The 17,075-nt window shown below is 51.1% G+C and overlaps 1 protein-coding gene across 10 annotated transcripts in view; it reads left to right on the top strand.

The window, feature by feature from the left end:
* LOC107970009 (uncharacterized) overlaps positions 1 to 17,075 on the top strand; it is a 110,585-nt gene that overhangs the window by 42,461 nt on the left and 51,049 nt on the right. For 2 of the 10 annotated variants that reach the window (XR_010156798.1, XR_010156796.1), the window contains exons 3-4: positions 10,971 to 11,146; positions 12,301 to 12,452. Coding sequence is in view for 3 of the 10 variants with exons in the window: in XM_063810097.1 (XP_063666167.1) it covers positions 9,000 to 9,475; positions 10,971 to 11,001 (507 nt within the window). In the remaining 7 variants the exon portion in view is untranslated. Of the gene's footprint in view, positions 1 to 1,543; positions 1,614 to 5,720; positions 9,476 to 10,970; positions 15,509 to 17,075 lie in introns of those variants that run through there. The other 8 variants (XR_010156800.1, XR_010156799.1, XR_001712208.4 and 5 more) reach the window with 8 other exon arrangements.

Genomic DNA, 17,075 nt, shown 5'->3' on the forward strand with positions numbered 1-17,075 from the left:
CTTGTTCTCTGGGGCTCCAGAGGCAGAGTGGAGACCTGAAGGCTAATATTTCCCTGCAGAGAGATTTCATCTCAGTTGTGTTCCACTTGTCTGAACCCTCCAAAGGTGTGGTGGGAGTTATTGAATCAAGTTGGGGCTAGACCATGACTTGGTCACGGTGGTGTTTGTGGAGGGTACTGTGCCTTGAATGGGCAGCTGGATTATGATAAGCCCTTCCAATCTTATCACCAAAGCCCTGGATGGACCTTTTGTGGATGTCCAGAGAAGCGCTCTCAACTGGGAGACAGAGCCAGTATATCAGCATGACTTTTCTGCCTAGCTGGCAGGTCAGGATGCACACATATTATTACTACTTCAGTTAAATCACGTATACTTGGAAGTCATTTCGATACACCTCTCCACCTGCAGCCCTCAGGGAAGTTTTAAATTTTCCTCATTTTCCTCTATGCTTATTATTTTCCTCAAATGGCAGATGTGTGAGGTAAAGTTTTCCTCTTTGGGTATGTTCTTTATTTTATTTAATTCCTCACTCTGGCAATGCTTGCTCTTTTTTTTTTAATTACAAACGTATTGTATTTTAGACACATTACAACCAGGAGAACAAACTGGAAGCTCTATAGGTATGTTCTGACCGTTAAAATATCTTGACAGTGTTAAAAAAAAATCAGGAGTTTAACATAAAGCTAGTTTTCCACTTTGCCCTGAAAACCTGGATGATCTGGACTCTTTGGGTCTCTGTTCACAGATGGTCCCCAGCAGGCAGAGCCAGGAGGGTGGCCCATCAGGAGTGGCACGGTCCTTCCACTGGGCACATCCCCTCCCCAGGCCACTGTACTCCTTCGTTACCTGCCTGGCCCCTGAAGACACTGGAGTTGATGACTTCCTGGAGTGGATAAAATGGGCTTTTGTGAGCTAGCCTGGGAACCAAGCAGTATGTTTGATATTATTTCATTGCAAAAGTGGATCTCAGCTTTTAAAGTAAGCAGATGTTTTAAATATCAGCAATGCAAATTTGGGAATACTTAGCCTCAGCTGGAATGTGTGTGTTCTCCATGATGGCCTGTTTCTGATGCTTTTCCTGTGCTGTATCTTGGCTTAGCACTTAGTAGGTACTTAATAAATGATTTACCTCAGGGGGTAACCAAGTGCCTGTTGTCCACCAGCTCCCAGGGAGTGAACAGAAATGCCATCTTGCTGTGGACTGGGCCTGTTAGTTCCACCTGAGATCAGATCGCTGCCAGATTTATCTAGAACATCCACTCTAGCTCTAGATAACAGAGATTGGAATGTGTCCTCTGCACAGCTTCCCTGTCTGGAGAGCGAGGTAAAGACCTAGACCCCGTCGAGTTGGCCCTAAAGAGGAAACAGGACAGGGAGGCCGGCATGAAGCCGGCATGAAGACTGCTTTTCTGGCTGTTGCCTGCCGAACTGGAGTTTGTGGCCGGTACACAGTGCTTGCATTCCACACCCTGAACAAGGGCGGGTCAAAGTTCAGCTCATTCCCCTTTAAAGAAAAAAATTCTTTGTCTTTGGCATTTCGAAGTTTTGACCCAGATCAGTCGGAGGCCACGGAATGCTCATGAAGTCTGGAGAGTTTGTTTAGTTCCTGAGTCCGGTAGCTGCCGAGGAGCCAAAGAGAGCCGGCAACCTGTTGGGCTTGAGCTGAAGCCTTGCCTTTTCAAGTTTGCACTGGCCTGACCTCCCCAAGCCTCTGAGGGTGAGTAGAAGGAGCCAGCACCTTTTCCCCACTCTGAAGTTATCTTTACCCCCTGAAATCAAACACTGCATGCAGCACCCTGTAAAACTGCTTCCTTGTAGGCTCGAGTGTGCTTGCTAAGTAAACATCCTCCCATGTTTTTGGAACTGAATTCATTTCTGCTTCCTGGTCATCCCATTCGGGTTTTTTTGTTCTTGGTGCCTTGTAGAATCAGGTTAATAGAAGGAAGACCTAGAATTGGGCAGAGGTACCTAAAATGACTGTTTTAATCCTGCCTCCTCCAGCCTCCTCATATAACTGGCTGTTTTCCACCGTACTCAAGGTTCCCTCTTTCGGCTTAAAGCCCCCCTCCCTCTGTCTCTGTACAGGAAAAGCCTCTTCCTTCTTTCTGGCCTATTAAATTCTCCACTCCTTAAAACCACTCCACGTATGTCTGTGTCATTTTATTCAAACCGGAGCAAAACCGAAAACCCTAGTGTTCTTCCAGTCATCAAAGCCGTACCAACGGGGTCATGGGAAGGAAAAGATTTAGAGGGAAAATGAAAGGAAACAAAGCCTTGCTGAACGTAGTGTTGTCATAGGTTTTTGCGAGTCATAGTTGGTTCATGCCGCACCCCTGAGATGGGGACTTATCTTTGCAGGGACTCAGCTTAGTTTTGCTGCGGTCATAGACTACAGTCGGCCTCTCTACAAATTCTGTGGCTTTGTAGGTTCCTCCTGTGACCCTGCCTCGCTTTCGCTTCGTCTCTCATGACTTATTTGCCTCTTCTCTCACTTCCACCCACCCGTAACATCCCCATCGCCATGGCAGTGAGCAGCCACGTCACTCACCAAGTTCATGGGGTGATGGGCCAGCTCTGTACCAAGCCTACTTCCCTCTAGTTCTGCCTCCTGAAGGAGGAGGCTCCCTGGCAGAGCTCAGAGCCCTTTGTTTATTTGATCCTGGGCTCTTGGATAAATCAGGAATGTCCTGACATGAACTTAGGCATGTTTTTCTTCCATGGAGAAGGAAACTACGGCAAATGGGATTTAAGTAACCAGAGGACCTTTCTGGGGGACTTGCTTTAGTGCCATCAAGGCCACATTCCTTTGGTCATCAGACCAGTAGGTAACTTCTTTATTGGCATGCTCAACCTTGGAGCCCAGAAGGTGTGAATTTGAAGCACTTTCCCTCCTGCTGGGAGCCTGGCACAGATACTCTGGTCTTCTTTTAAAACTGTGTAGTGCCATGCTTGTCTTCCAAGTGGTCCTTCTTTCCGCCGGATGAAACTTTGGCCCAGAGTAGTTGCTTGAAGAAGGCTGCCTGGGAAGCAGATATGGGATAAGGTAGCTGCCTGGCCTCGAATTCTCATTCATCTTCCTGGAAGTTGCAAGGTTCTTGATGTCATAGACTTCATAAGTTACCTGACCCAGGACCTGAATATCTCACTCACTTCTGGTCAAGTCTAGGCTCATATGGTACAACTGGTTGTCAGGAACCTTTCTGCATTCTTTGGATGTAGCAGTGTGGGAACCCAACACTCCCTTGGTCTATCTGGGTATGTAGGGTCTAGTGATTTAGTATCTCAGTTGTTCTTGGAAGCATTTTTGCGTCTGGGGGGAGGGGCAGGAAAATGTTGGGAGCTCTTTGCTTGCCGTAGTGGAGACCTGTGAGTATCCAAAAACAACCCCACTCCATCTCTAGATCATTGGTGGACCGCCCCTTCCTGGAAGAGTTTCCGGGAGTGTGGACATCCATGCATGAACATTGTGGAGGGGTTGGGGGTCGGCTAGTGGATGCTCATCTTGCTTGACTGCCCATGCTGGAGAGGAGAACCCAGTCATTGGCCACTTCAGGTCCAGGCTTGGCTGTTGCTCTGTTTTGCTGTTTTTCATGTTGTCAGATCTTCTTGGGAACAAATGACTCAGCAACCCAAATCTCTGAGACTGTGTGGCCAATTACTTGAAAAGTAATTGAATGTATCTACCTAGGCCCTAAAATTTTGAGCCCAGGAAGGATGGATATCCAGACTGGTTTTACTCTGGATTCTTCAGGCTGCAGTTCAATTTGGTTTTTCAAATTCCTGCCCTGATAGAAGGATCTCATTTGTGGGGTAGGCAGGCAATGTTTTAATTACGCTTTTTGTCCTTAAGAAATTCCAGGGAGAAAAAGGTCCTGGTTTTTGGCCAGAAAGGCAAAAAACAACAGAAATCAGCTATGACTGTAATCCTGGACTTGTCTGTGGCACAAAGAGTTAATGGGACAGTGGTCAGGGTGAGGAACATTTTTTCTCAGGGCTGGAGAAGCCCATATGGCTCAAGAAAACATGTTGCAACATTTAGTACAGGGCAGCCCTGTCTGGGCACTGGGGGCTGCCACTCAAAGAGTTAAGCTACTCTTATGCCTGGGAAGGCCTCAGGGAAGGAGTGAGCCTGAAAGGACAGGGACCTCTATGCCCCAGAGCAGTGAGGTGCAGGAGGGGTGAGGTGGGAGGGTGTGAGCTGAAAAGTGTGGCCAAGGAAGCAGAGTGTAGGCCCAACTTTTTTTGCCTTGTTTGACCAGCCTTGGCACTGCCCTCCGGCTCTCCAGGGGAAAAGCTGCAGTTCTGCTCTTGCAACACAAGGAGCAGACTGGAGAATTTAGATCTGCGTCACAGAGCTGAGAGAGAGAGAGAGAGAGAGAGAGAGTGAGAGAGCGAGCGAGCAAGCAAGCTCCGTCGATAGGTCTGCTAGCAACAGCCGTGCTGCAGCAGAGAGAGAGAGAGAAATCAAGAAACAAGTCATAGCAACACCGGGCACCAGGTTCTGCCAGCTCACTTGCTGAGCGTTCAGAGATCTGTCAGGGCCAGAGGCCTCTGGGTAGCCTAGGCTAGGAGATGACACGCAAGGTGGCACGGGCGGTTCCCGTGGGGAGGAGGTGGGGTGGTGGTGGGGGGCAGGGGTGGGAGCAAGAGGTTGTGGGGCGACGGTGGAGGGTTTGATGGGACCAAATTCTGGAACATTCGGGACTGCGGCACCTTACGGCGGGACCAAGATTTGGGTCTGCGCAGGCGGCGATGGGTGGTCCGACGGGCTTCAGGACTTGATGGCGTAACCCCCTTCTTCCCCCACGTATGTATTTGCTGGGATCAGGGGCGCTGTCTCTGTGTATGTGGGTGCTCTGTCTTTCTCACCTTCTTTCTCGATTTTTGCTATTTATTTCTCTGAGGGAGGGTTTTTTCCCACTTTAATTTCTTTTCCCTAGTGTCAGCTGCTCAAGCCTGACCAGGGTAGAGGAGAGAGGAGTGAACCATCCCCTGCTTCCCACCTGACCTCCCAGCTTTTACCCTATTTCCTTCTAGTGGACAGACAGACTGGTTCTCCAAGTTGTTTGGGTGTCAGCGTCCATCTGTCTGTCCGTGCAGGTCTTATGTGGAAGGTAAGGGAGTGAGAAGTGCCGAAAGGAAGACAGAGGGACAGTTTTTCCCCAGGGGTTGCCTTATTGAAAGGTCTGGCCCTGGGATTCTGAGGCTGGTGGGGAGCCGAGTGGCCAGGGTGGGGTGTGGGCTGGGAGAAGTGGGGTAAAGCTGGTAGGTTTGTCACTGCGTAGTTGGGAAAAGTGGGGAATGGTGACGCAGTCACTGTTGCATCTGGTTAGGAGCTCTATGGGGACAGGTAGTGAGGCTCCTGGGGTCTCTGTGGCCAGCTGAGAGGGGTTAAGGATGAGCTAAGAAGGGAAGCTAGCATTTAGAGATTAAATGTCATCCTTTTGGCGTTGGAAAGTTGTTTACCTTGCGCTCTCTGTGTCTCCATGTTGGCTCCCTTCCAGTTCACATGTGATGGCCTTCCCTGTACTGCTGCATCATTAACTAAGTGACTGAGCTGGCCTTCCATTGGCCAGGGGAGGGCTCTCCCTCCAGACACTTCCTCTGATTGGTGGGTGGGCCAATGGCAGGTGAAAAGCTTTTTTTGATTGGCTCAGGGCAGGGTATCAAATCTGAATTTGCATTTCACTTGCTTAAAGGGGAGCGGGGAGAAGCCCAGCAGCTTTCTAAAATCTCTTTAGGGGTGTGCGTAGGCTCCTGTGTCTATGCCTGCTTTTGACTGCCCAGTTGAAGCCTCTTCCTATGCCTTTTAAAATTTCACGCACTATAAGGAGGAAGAGCTCAGGGCTCCCAAAACTTTTTATTTAGAGGGAAGAATGCTAGGGAGATGGGTATGCAGAGGGTTGACCAAATTGGAAGAAAATATTTATTCTGTAGTTTGGTGTTGGAAAAGGGAATTTTCCAATCAGCCACACCTCAGTGTTGCGGCAAAATAATTCTTGGCTCCCCTGGAAACGCATGGGCAAGGTAGGGCAGAGCTGCTGCTGCTGCTACTGCCACCACCCTGGGCTTCCTGCTGACTCTGGGCTACTCCCTGGGGACAACAGATTTGCATTGACGTCCGGGGCTGTCCAGAGGCCCTCAAGAGCCAGTTGTGAGCTGAGCCCAGTATGGGAAAGATCTACCTTCTGGAAGCTACTACTACGTGGTGCTTGGAAAGGTGAGGATGGGGGACTGACCCCAGGAAATTGCTCGAAACTCCGTATCTGGTGGGATTTCCAGAAAAGTCAGTGGGAGACGGGAGGTTTGGAGGCCCCGGGTTAGAAAGGTTTGTCAGTCTAGGGAATGAGGAGAATCAGAATAAAACTAGGGCAGCAGGCTGTTCGCCTTTGGTTGGGGGAGGGAGGCCTCGAAAAATCAGGGTCCCGGCTCTCTAACCTGTCTTTGTCGCAGGTCTCACGTTTGTGGGGAGGGGGTTTACCAAGCCCTGCGCCATGCGCAGTGGCCCCCACCCGTGACTGCGCATCTGGAAGCACAGTGCGCCCTGGGTCTCTGGCCTAGGACGAGCACCGCCCTTCTTATTACATAACTGAGGGCATGGCACGCGCCTTCTCGGCCCTTCCTTGCAACCCTACCTTATTGCTCCCCAGGGCCCATAGAGCTGGGGAGGGTCTGACTGGGTAGCAGTGAAGGACTGCAATCCCTGGGAGGGCTAACTCTTGTCTAGTTACTGGCAGGAGCCAAGCTTGAGGACAAAAGTGGTGGTTTTCTAGCCTCATCTTGGGGAAGAGGCTACAGAACATCCTTCTGAGTGCCCCATACCACCTATGGCCCCTAGGGCCTCTCTGGTGGAGGGGGTGGCACCCTTCTTTCACTCATGTCCCATCTGATTTTTGAGAGGATGTTTCTGAAGGAAAAGATGTGATGATTATGGGGGGCTTGGTTGGGAGGTAGTTTTGACAGTTTACTCCCCTTGTCACTGGCTTCCCCTCTTTTCCCTGGGTGGGTTTATGATCTTTCTGGACTCCTCTGATGAGCTGCCATTTTGGAGCCATTTCTGCTGGTCTCCGACATGGTGGCGTTGGTTTTTCTGTCCTGCTGTGCCAGTTCCGCAGAGTGGGCGGGGGGCGGGGGCTATGACGGAGGAGGGGAAGGGAGGGCAAAAGCACAGCAGAGGCGGGCACAGTGGTGGCTGCCGCAATGAAGGTGGCTCCAGGGGGCAGAGCCGCCTAGTCCCACCCTTGGACACAGTCCTGGGTGGGGATTCAGGTGGAAGGCGTCTGGGTAGGGGTTCAACACCTGGGCCCGGCTTTGCCAGAGCGTGGGTTTCCCATGTCCTCATCAGCCTGGTGCTTGGAGTAGTTCGGAAAAGCTGAGTGTCTGAATGAGAGTGGAGGCAGAGGCTCGGCAGCTCATCTCAGACGTGTCAGACCCGTGGTTTGTGTTCCCCAAATAGGCTCTGTCTCCAGCAGCCTCCCTGTGGGGACAGGGAAGTGAGGTCCATGGCAGCTTTGAGGATCTGTTCGGATGGTCCTGCCTGCTTACTGTTTTTCTTCTCTTTCTCCTCCATGCCCCCTGCCAGTGCCATGGTTCCAGCTGTAGTCCTCTTGTGAGGCTCCCCGCTGCCCGTTCCCCCTCTCTCCAGGCCCTTCTGCGTGCAGCGGCCATCTTGTCTTTCTTGCTCAGAAACTTAAAATGGTTTCTCATAATTCCCAGAGTAAAATTCCTTCCCTTTAGCGTGATGCTCAATGCTGGCCGTAACTGGCCTTAGGTTTCCTGTACAGTCTTACCTCTCTCCGTTTCTTTTGGTGGACCACAGGTTCCAACAAAACCAGGCAACTTCCTTTTCCTATCTGTTTTCACCAGTGATGTTTTCCATGCCTCTTCTCCTCTGCATCCACCTGTGGCAGTCTCACTTTCTCCGTGGACCTCTCCTGATTTCCTTGGCAAGAAGCAGTTCTCATAACCACCCCTGCCCTTTCAGCCAAACTTCCATACAGTCTGTCCCTTTTTATGGTACTTTTGTTGTGTTATGATTGTGTATAAATAAGTCTTATGTCACCTATCAGATTGGGAGCTCCAGGAGGGAGGCTAGAGAAAGGAGAAGGAAAACAAATACCTATTTGGTGCCTTCTGTTTGACAGATACCATGTTAGACACTTTCCCTGCAGTTACTTCATTTATTCCTTTCCACAGCCCTGTGGGGAGCATCCCATGTCTAGTAAGTGGCCTGGTCATGACTAGAGCCCTGGTCTTCCAAAGCTTTTACATTTTTCCTCTCTGAATTACTGGTGTTTACAAGATGGCTGTTACGAAGTAGATCCCCAAAATTTGTCTATTTAAGGAATTTTGTAAGTCCCTAATGCTCTGAGGGAGTTTGGGTGGTCAATCTTGTGTCCATGGTCTGGGTCCCTCAGCTGTTTCTTGACACTGTCATTAACTTTCTCCTCTTCGTTTGTGGTCAGGTTCACTCAAGATGATGGCTTTTTTCTTGTAGCTGAAATTGATGGATTAACTGACTCAGTTATCCTGGTTGCCTTCCTCGTACAAGAGGAGGGAGAGGTGGAGTGGGATATAGCATCTTCAAAGCCAGAATAAGCTCCAGAATTAGAGAGCAGGGAGCAGAGACACTGGACTTGAACAGACCTAGGTTTTCATTGTGATCCTTCTTCTTAGCTGAGTGACTTTAGACAAGTCATATGATTTAAGTTTTCATGTCCTCGTTCAGTGAGATGGAGCTACTACAACTGTTATACAGAAATGCCTAATATATTGGCAGCAAATAGGTTCCCATCCCTACCCAGTGGTTTATCAGGGACTTAAAATGGGAGCATAGCAGGGGGCTAGAGAAGAAATGGGGGAGACAGGAGCTCCTGTGCCCTAAGTGGTATCACAGCAGGGGCGCAGAGGAGGTAACCTAGGCGTTACGCCCTTCAAGCCTGCAAGGTGGTACTGTCCCCCACCTGGCATAAATACCCCTTTACTTCTGCATCAGGAACATGCCGTGGCATGGAGTGGTGGGGGCTGGTGACGGCAGCGGGAGGGTCAGTGAGCTTTCCTGGGAGCCTTTTGATGCCAGGTTAGTTTCCCTTCTTTCTGAATCTCAGCAGTGGCTGCCTGCTTCCCTGACGCTGCTGAGTCCCACGGGAGGGGAGCTGGGCACCCTGAAGCCCCTCGTTACCAATTCGGGGGCCGCGAAGCAGAGAGTGACGACAGCCAGTGAGTCGTCAGTCGACGGCAATGGGGACCCTGGTGACGGCTGCTTTGTTGTTTTTTTTCCTCTTTGGAAGATGACTCAGTGTATCGGGAGCCGGGAGATGGAGCTCTCAGCAGAGTGGCCAGGATGTTCTGTCAACATGAAAGCTACAAAAACAGCTCGGGGCTCTGAGCTGATCCTTAGCCTGCGGTCATTTTCAGGGAGGGCTGGACAGAGAAGGCGGCCACCGCCCGGGCATCAGGATGGGAGCGACACCAGGTAACTCAGCAGGGCTCTGGGAACCCTTGCATTTTAGAGTCTGAAAAGAAAATAGCTGTATGTGTTATTAGATGAGCTTGGCAAATAGGGTCACTTTTTGAGTTCTTCCCACTAGTCCCAGATGACAGACATCTTCCCAGGGCCCAGAAAGCCCTTTGGGATTTTTCACCGTGGTTCTCTTTGTGATAGTCTTGCTGGTCATTGCCTTGAATGAAGGGCGATTCGCTTCTTGGGGTAGGGGTGGGCCAGGCCGACCTCAGTGAATGCGGGCGCACCTGTACCCTGGGAGAAGTGGCCGTGGTGGGGCTGTGGCGTCTTGAGAGTCCTCTGCCGGGCGGCACTTCAAGATGGCGGATCCGCATCACCGTCACTAAGCTAAAGGCTGGCTCTTGGGCAGCCTGCGTCAGCCTCCCCTTTCCATATTGACCCAAATCAGAGCTTCTCTTCTCCTCTTCATCATCTTCATTTTCTTCTTAGGTGAAACAGTGGGCCTTGAGTTCTTGACCCTTTTAATTTTGTTTGCGTCATCATGGCGGCTGTGGGTTCTAGGCTTTTCTCGATACCGCAGCCTTGCGCTATAGGCGCGTGATCCCCCCGCCCTGCCCCGCCCCGTCCCGCCCCGCCCCGCCCCGCCCCGCCCCGCCCCACCTTCTTGCGACCGAGAGAGAAGATGCACCTCCACCGCCACTGAATGCGGACAAACCGTCCTCCCCTTTCTCTTCTCTATCCCCTCTGCTGGAGCGTGGGGCAGAGGGACAAACAATTGCTTATGAGGATGAGGGACAACTTGACCGGAGCCCCCTCCCTCCTTTCACTGGGTACTATTTTTCAGTCTCATGCTTTCCCGCGGATGATGCTAGCAGTGACATTTGTCACTGAGCACCTCCTCTTCTCTCCAAGGACCTCCCAGGGTGACTCATTTGGGATCTCTGGTAGGAGTGGCTCCTGGGCCTTGGGAGCCAGAGCAGGGCAGGGAGATGTGACCGAGGTCACATGAGAGAGTTAAGCAGGGCAGGGGATGGGAACCAGCCGTCCCCACTCAGAGTGCAAAGGCAGACACAGCCGCTTCATGTCATGTTTTGCACCCGAGTAGAGAGCAGCTTGACCTAAAAAGATTGTATGTATATGGACGTTGGAACCTTTCGTGTCTCATTTTCTTTGTCCCAAGCTGTGTATATGATAAGAGCCTGGATTTCGGGCTTCAGGCAGCTCTGTGGTCTCTCGGGTTCATTTTCTGAAAGAGGTGGTAAACAGACCCTCCTTCATCAGACCCTGTACCCTCTGTTACTGGCCTTTCTCCAGGACATAGGTCCCATGTCATTTTGCCCAACATTGTCTTGCGTCTGTCATTGGATGGCGGGCAACAGCTGAGGGTCATCATCCCAGTGCCACATACTAACCCCAGATGGGCCCCTGGTTGGGATCTGCTCAATTCATTGCTTGGTTGGCTCTGTGAGGTGAGCCCACCTGTCTTCCTTTCTCTTCTTCCTCACAGAGGACTCAGGAGAGTGCAGCTTGCTCTGTGAGTGGGTGACAACCTCTTGGCGACTCAGGCTCAGCTGAGGATGGTGCCAGTGTGCCGGAGACAGCCGTCATACTGCCGGATAGAGTGGCTCACTTGCATGTATTTGGAACAAAAAAAGGAGATGCCTGGCAGCCCCGCTCTCTGCAGTAAGTATTCATCTGCATTCTTTTACATTCCTTTATTTCTTCGAACATCAGAAATGGGTAGATGTTTATTGAGCCCAGCCACCTGCTATGCCTTCTCCATTCTTCTCCCACACACCCCACCCTTAGTCCTCCAGAAGAGAGGACTAGATTGATTTTCTCATGCTACTGGATAGCTGCAGAGAAGCTAGAATTTGCTGTTCAGCCCCCACACATCCCCCTCACATTTGGGAGAAGTTGATTTTCCCTAAAACGGAGCCAACAGCCTGTGTCCCTCAGTGTGGAGTGTTAATGGGCTGCCTGGAAGGACCCTGTGTGCCCTCACGGCCCCCAGCCGGGAAGTGAGGCTCCCCATTGGCTGGCAGCGGGAGGATGGTCCTTGCCAGCACCTAGCATGGTTCTCTGCCAAGTTCTAGCTCCACATCTCCAGGCTGGTAGGAACCTAGACTATATATAGCATTGTGCTAAGCAATTCTTATCAGACGTGTCTGCCCTCCCCTGTGGGAGTGGAGCACTTCTATCAGAGAACCAGAACCTAGAGAGCGTGAGCCATCTCCAAGGGCCTTTTATTCTGGGAAGATGTGTGTGTGTGTGTGTGTGTATGTGTGTGTATGTGTGTATATGTGTCTGTCTGGTTCAGGGCTGCTTACTTTCCTTCTGTATTGCAGATGCTGATAGATTGAAAGGTCGTGCTAGATGAAGGTGCTGATGTGGGATGAGGGCCAGGAAGGGCTGATAGCTCTCCGATGGATATTGAGCTTAGAGGGAGAGAAGCTAGGGGCATGTGACATGGCTGAGGGTACAGTTGAGCCCTGCCTCCGCTTTCTCTTTCTGGTTTCCTGTTTGCCATGCTTTGCCTAAGGATGTCTTTTGACCTCTGTCTTCCTTCTTTCGGACCTCTTGCATTCCCTGCCTTCCTCCACCACTTCCTCCTCCCTTTGATTTTCTTGAGGATATATGAGGGCAAACACAGTGACTGGCATCCTGGGTCTGTGTCTGCTCTTCATCCTTACCCATTTGGGGTTTCTGGAGATCTGGCTCCAGTTGGGCAGAGAGGGCTCAGCTGTCCTCTGGAGGAGTTTTGGTGGTGGGTGAGCATGTTGTGTTGGCTGGTTCAGGGCAGGGTGGGTTGGATATTCCCCTCTTTCCTCTCATAGGTGCTGTTGAGCCACCAATTTTTGTGGTTTTGTGACCACAAGTGCTGACTGATGCGACATGACCCCAGTCTTGTCAGTGAATCATCACCAGGCTGCTTACTGGAAACTGGATGCAGCAAGGAAATAGGATTTAACCGCTCTCTGCCTCCCAGGTAAGTCCAGTGTGGGCTGCTCCCTCCAGCCTTCCCCCATCCTCCTTCCTTCCCATGAACACCATTTTCCTTATTCTGCCGGGGAATCCTCAGACGTCTCCATTCAGAATCTCCCAAACGATTGTTCTCTTTTTTGCATTCTTCTCCTTCTGGCTTTTCTGTGAATGGGGTTAGTAACTAGCACAGGGTTGGGGGCAGGATGGGCAGCTGAAGTGGTCGGGCTTTCGGACGTGTGGGAGATAGCTGGGTAGTGTTGCTGGGTGTGGCAGTTGGCAGAGCATTTGGGCCTCCCACAGTAATAGAAACTCTCTTTGGCTCCAGCATCCAGCAAGAGGTTCTGGGTTTAACCCCTCGGTAATCCTGGGAGCCTTCCTAGTGCCTGGGGATTCTCTCCCCTGTGTAGTCTCAGTGGATGGCCTGTCTTAAGGCCATCTAGATACATTTTGCCTTGAGGGGGCTTAGTCTAGGTTGGTGGTCTGGAGTTTGGACTGGGCTGAGCAGTGAGCTTTGGGACTCTCCCTAATTTTGGGGTTTCTTTGAATGAGCCACTTTCTTCCTCTAGGCCTTCATTACCTTTGCCTTAAAAAACAAAATCCCTGGTCCAGTAAGCCATTGCAAAGCATCTCTAGGAAGTTGACAAAGAAATGCTTTTCTTCTGCCTCACTTGCTGCCGATCACAGTAATAGCAATGGTGATTAAAAATGAAAAATGATGATGGCCTGCAGAATCAGGGAGGTCAGTGGCATCATTGATACAATTCACAAAGCAGACTCTCGGTGCCCACACATCACTAGGAAGTCTCTCTCCTATCGAGTAGATGACTACAGCATTCTTGGCCAGTAAAGCCAGTTGGAATTAGCCAACAGCAGATTGGTCTGGGCTCTAAAGATAAAAGGAATTATGCTGGGTAATTTTCGGAGGTACCTATGGGATCCTACCTCTGGCCACACAGTGGTCGCCTCTCTCTGCTCATATGTTTCGGTGGGGGTGGGGGGTTCCTCTTCCCCATGCTGCTCCCGTTGCTATCCAGGGAAGATTGGCCAATTCTGCTTCCTGTTATTTCTTCTTCTCCTCTATCCATTTGAGGTGAGTCTCTAGATTGGCTGTGAACAGCCTGAGGAACCCAGGGCTGTTTGGAAGAATCTGGTGTCTCTTCCTTCAAGGACCCTGACAGGTCTCAGCCCTCCAGCAGTACTGCAGTGAGGGATGGCAGGGGGTGTTGGAGTGGAGAGATATCGACTTGGGGGCAGCTGGGGAGACTAAAAGGAGTGAGCCAAGTCCCTCAAGAAGTGTTGGCTAGAGTCTGGCCAGCCCTGGCTGTAGGGCTGGAGCCAGACGTAGCTGCTGGCTGTGCTTGGGAGTCTCATATGTGCAGTGTGTCCCTGGGCATAGCTCGTCGTGATCCCCACTCCCACGAATAGCCCTGTCCTTGGTTAGATTGGGAAAACCAGGGTGGGAAGTAAAGGGGAGGTTGGTTTTGCTCGTGGTCATGCAGTTATCTCTCTGGCCTCTGATGTTTCCAGAATTGGGATTGGTGCTTCCCTGCTGATTTTCCTATTTTTGTCCCTCATCTGGTTCTTTTCCTCCTTGCTCACCAGCGTGGGTTCTACACACATGACATGGGGCATTGTGTGTTCCCAATGAGGATAGCAGAACAGTTGGTATCTCCTGAGAGAGGGGCCAGCATATCTGGCACTTTTTTCTTGACCTTTGAATTTCTGAGGTCTGGGAGTCAGGAGGCAGCATGGGGCCTCTCCATCCAGGATCCAGCAGAGGTTAACAGAGTTGGTGGCTCTGGAGCTGAGGTGGTGTGGCTTGGCTGGGAGTTGTGGGGGAGAGGCCCTGCCAGGGGCCCTGATTGGTCAGTACCTTCTCTATTCCATTGAATCCTGGTCCGGTCAGCTCTGTGAATTGTTTAATGCATATCTTGGCTCTGTCCCCTGGCTCGAGTGTCCCTAAGGTTGCAGCCACAGCTTTAGAGAGGATCTGTACCTTGTGCTGGTCACTTTTTTTGGGCGTGTTACCTCCCTCTGAGATATGTAAGAGATACCACCCTTTCCCACCAGCCGGCTGTCTGTGGGAGGCCCTCATTTTGCTTTGCTTTTCTGAGACTTGGAGTGACTGTGAGGAAAGCATGGACTGAGTTTGCTTTCTTGCTGGCTCCTTCCGCAAGAGCTGCTCATAGGCTGATAAAGCCAGAGAACACCTCCAGGGCCCCATGGCCTGTGCGGAGCCTGGTACCATAGTGTCAAGCCTACAGGGATGGACTGGGGACATGGGGGCAGATAGAGCCACGTGGGGAGGTGGTATGTGTGGTTAGATCACAGGAGCAAGTCCAGGAGGGTGTGGGAGGACAAGTCCAGTGCTCAGCCAGGGCTGCCTGTCATGGCCCAGGATGGATGTGTGCATCTCCTGTGAAGGATTTGCGTCTGAGTGCCTGGTACTGAAGGTAGGATGGTGCCCCGATCAGGGTCTATAATGAGGCATGAAGGTATGAGATGGGCATCAGAGTTGTTGGTCCAAGGGAAACTGACCTTTTTTAAGGGCTCTCCTCTCCTTATCTGATTTCATCCTCAGAACAACCATATGACATAGGGATCACTTCCCTTTTATAGTTAAAGAAACAGATTAAGTGACTTAACCCAAGGTTATGCATTTGGTAAGGGAGGTTGTTGAGATTTAAATGCATGCACTTCTTATTCCAAAGCCTCTACGTTATCTTTACTCTTTTGGGCTGAAGTCAGACATTTTTGCGAACTAAGATTCTCAGAGGACTGATGTGAACCAGAGTGAAAAGGCAGACACCCGAAGGAACTTTCCAGTCACTGGGGACGGTTGTGCCGCATTCCTTTGGGGGGAGGCAGGGCAGACCCAAATGCCCTTTGGTAGCCATGGACAGGCAGAGCTGAGTAAGGCCAGTACATGGCGTCTGCTGCTGTGTACGGAGCCTCTGCTATGTGCCAGGGACCATGCCAGGCGCTAGAGATACAGAACTCGACAAAGCCAACTTTCCACTTTCATGGGGCATACATTCTAGTGTGGAGAGACACCGCTAATAATGATTTTTAAAAAGAATTAAAAAATGTACAGGATAGACATATATGGAGATTGTGTGGGGATGAAAAGGGGGACCCCCCACACACATAAGGAGGAGAATTCAGATGATGGTCAGAGAGTTCTAGAGACTTAGGACCTCAGCCATCTGAAGCCACATCAATTTAGCTTTCCTTCAGGGAGTTAGGACTGATACAAACTAACCCCCTCTTTTTTCCTAATAACTTGGGAAATCCATCCAAGGTCCCCATGGCTTACAGGAACTTGTCGTGAGTCAGGGATCAAGGTGGAGTAGATGTCAAGCCTTTGGTCTCCAGCAGACTGGTTCTCTCCTGTCTGCCATGGTTGCTGTTGGCCTGCTGCCTCACACCCTCCCAAGCACCAGCTGACTTCTTTCCTCAGCCTGGTCACTGTGCCCCACACTTGTCCATGCAGCACAGGGAAACGTGCAGGTTACGTCTTTGCCGAGCCATTGGTCAAATGTTCCTGCAGGAGGCTGGTTCTGAACTCAGCCTGTCCTGCCAGAACGAGCCGTTCCCAGAGCTAATCGTCTCACGATAGGGAAGGGATGGGCACCAGGCATAGAGAAGTGACCTGTGCCAGATGCTTGGTTGAGCTGTGTCTTGAGAGGCGGAGGCAGGTTGGTGGTGCTGGGGACAGGGCAGGCATGTGTCATGTGTTCAGCGCATGTAGCTCCAGGGCTCGGGACTTGTTTACTTGGTGGAAGAGGCAGCGGACCTGCGGAGTCAGGCCATGTGATTGTTCGCTCCTTGGCTGATCATGGACAGCTGACCCGCCGGACTGCACACACTGCCATCTGCTGCCAGGGGTCTGAAGTTGCACAGGGATGAGGTAGTGTAGTTGGGGGTGCTCAGGGAGGAGGAGGGTCAGGAAAGTGGGGTTTGTGTTGCTCTGTGTTGAGGAGTCAGCCGACCCCGATTCTGGTCCTAGCTCTTGTTGGTAAAAACTCACTCACTTTCCTCCTTTCAGCTCCAGTTTCATTATCTATGAAATGAGGGGATGGAACCAGAATCTCTTTGGAGGTTCCAGCTGTATCCTGGGGCCTCCCTGAATGTTCATGGAGATGTTCCTTAGCCAATAATTCAAGATGAGGAAAACTAGGCCCAGGTTTCCACAAGAGAAGGGGAGGGATCTTGATGACCTGTCTCAGAGCAGCTGAAGTGGTACTGTTGGAATTAGGGTGGGTGGGTGGGAGGAGGTAGTTTTTAAAGACCTCCCAGAAGTGGAAGCAGAGGGCTGGAGGTTTCGTGAAGGTGTTGATGAGGATCCACCGGGTGGTAGGGGACATGGCTACACGCTTCCCCCAGGAGGCTTGTTGGAGATGGGTTTATGTGGGAGCTGCTGGGGGTGCCTGCTGTCCTGCAAGGGGCTGACCCAAGGGACCCTGCTCTAGGAAAGATGCTCTGTCCTGTCTGGCCCTAAACCCTGGAGACAGAATGCAGCTGTGGTTTGAGGGAGGGTCTGTGCCCCTTGCTGTCAGGAAGTTTTCCTTTATATTTAGCCTTCTCTTTTCATGTGTTTTTTGAGGCCCTCGACTAAAAAATTAAA

The sequence above is a fragment of the Pan troglodytes genome, chromosome 1, assembly GCF_028858775.2.
Source record: "Pan troglodytes isolate AG18354 chromosome 1, NHGRI_mPanTro3-v2.0_pri, whole genome shotgun sequence".
In the NCBI taxonomy this organism is placed as follows: domain Eukaryota; kingdom Metazoa; phylum Chordata; class Mammalia; order Primates; family Hominidae; genus Pan; species Pan troglodytes.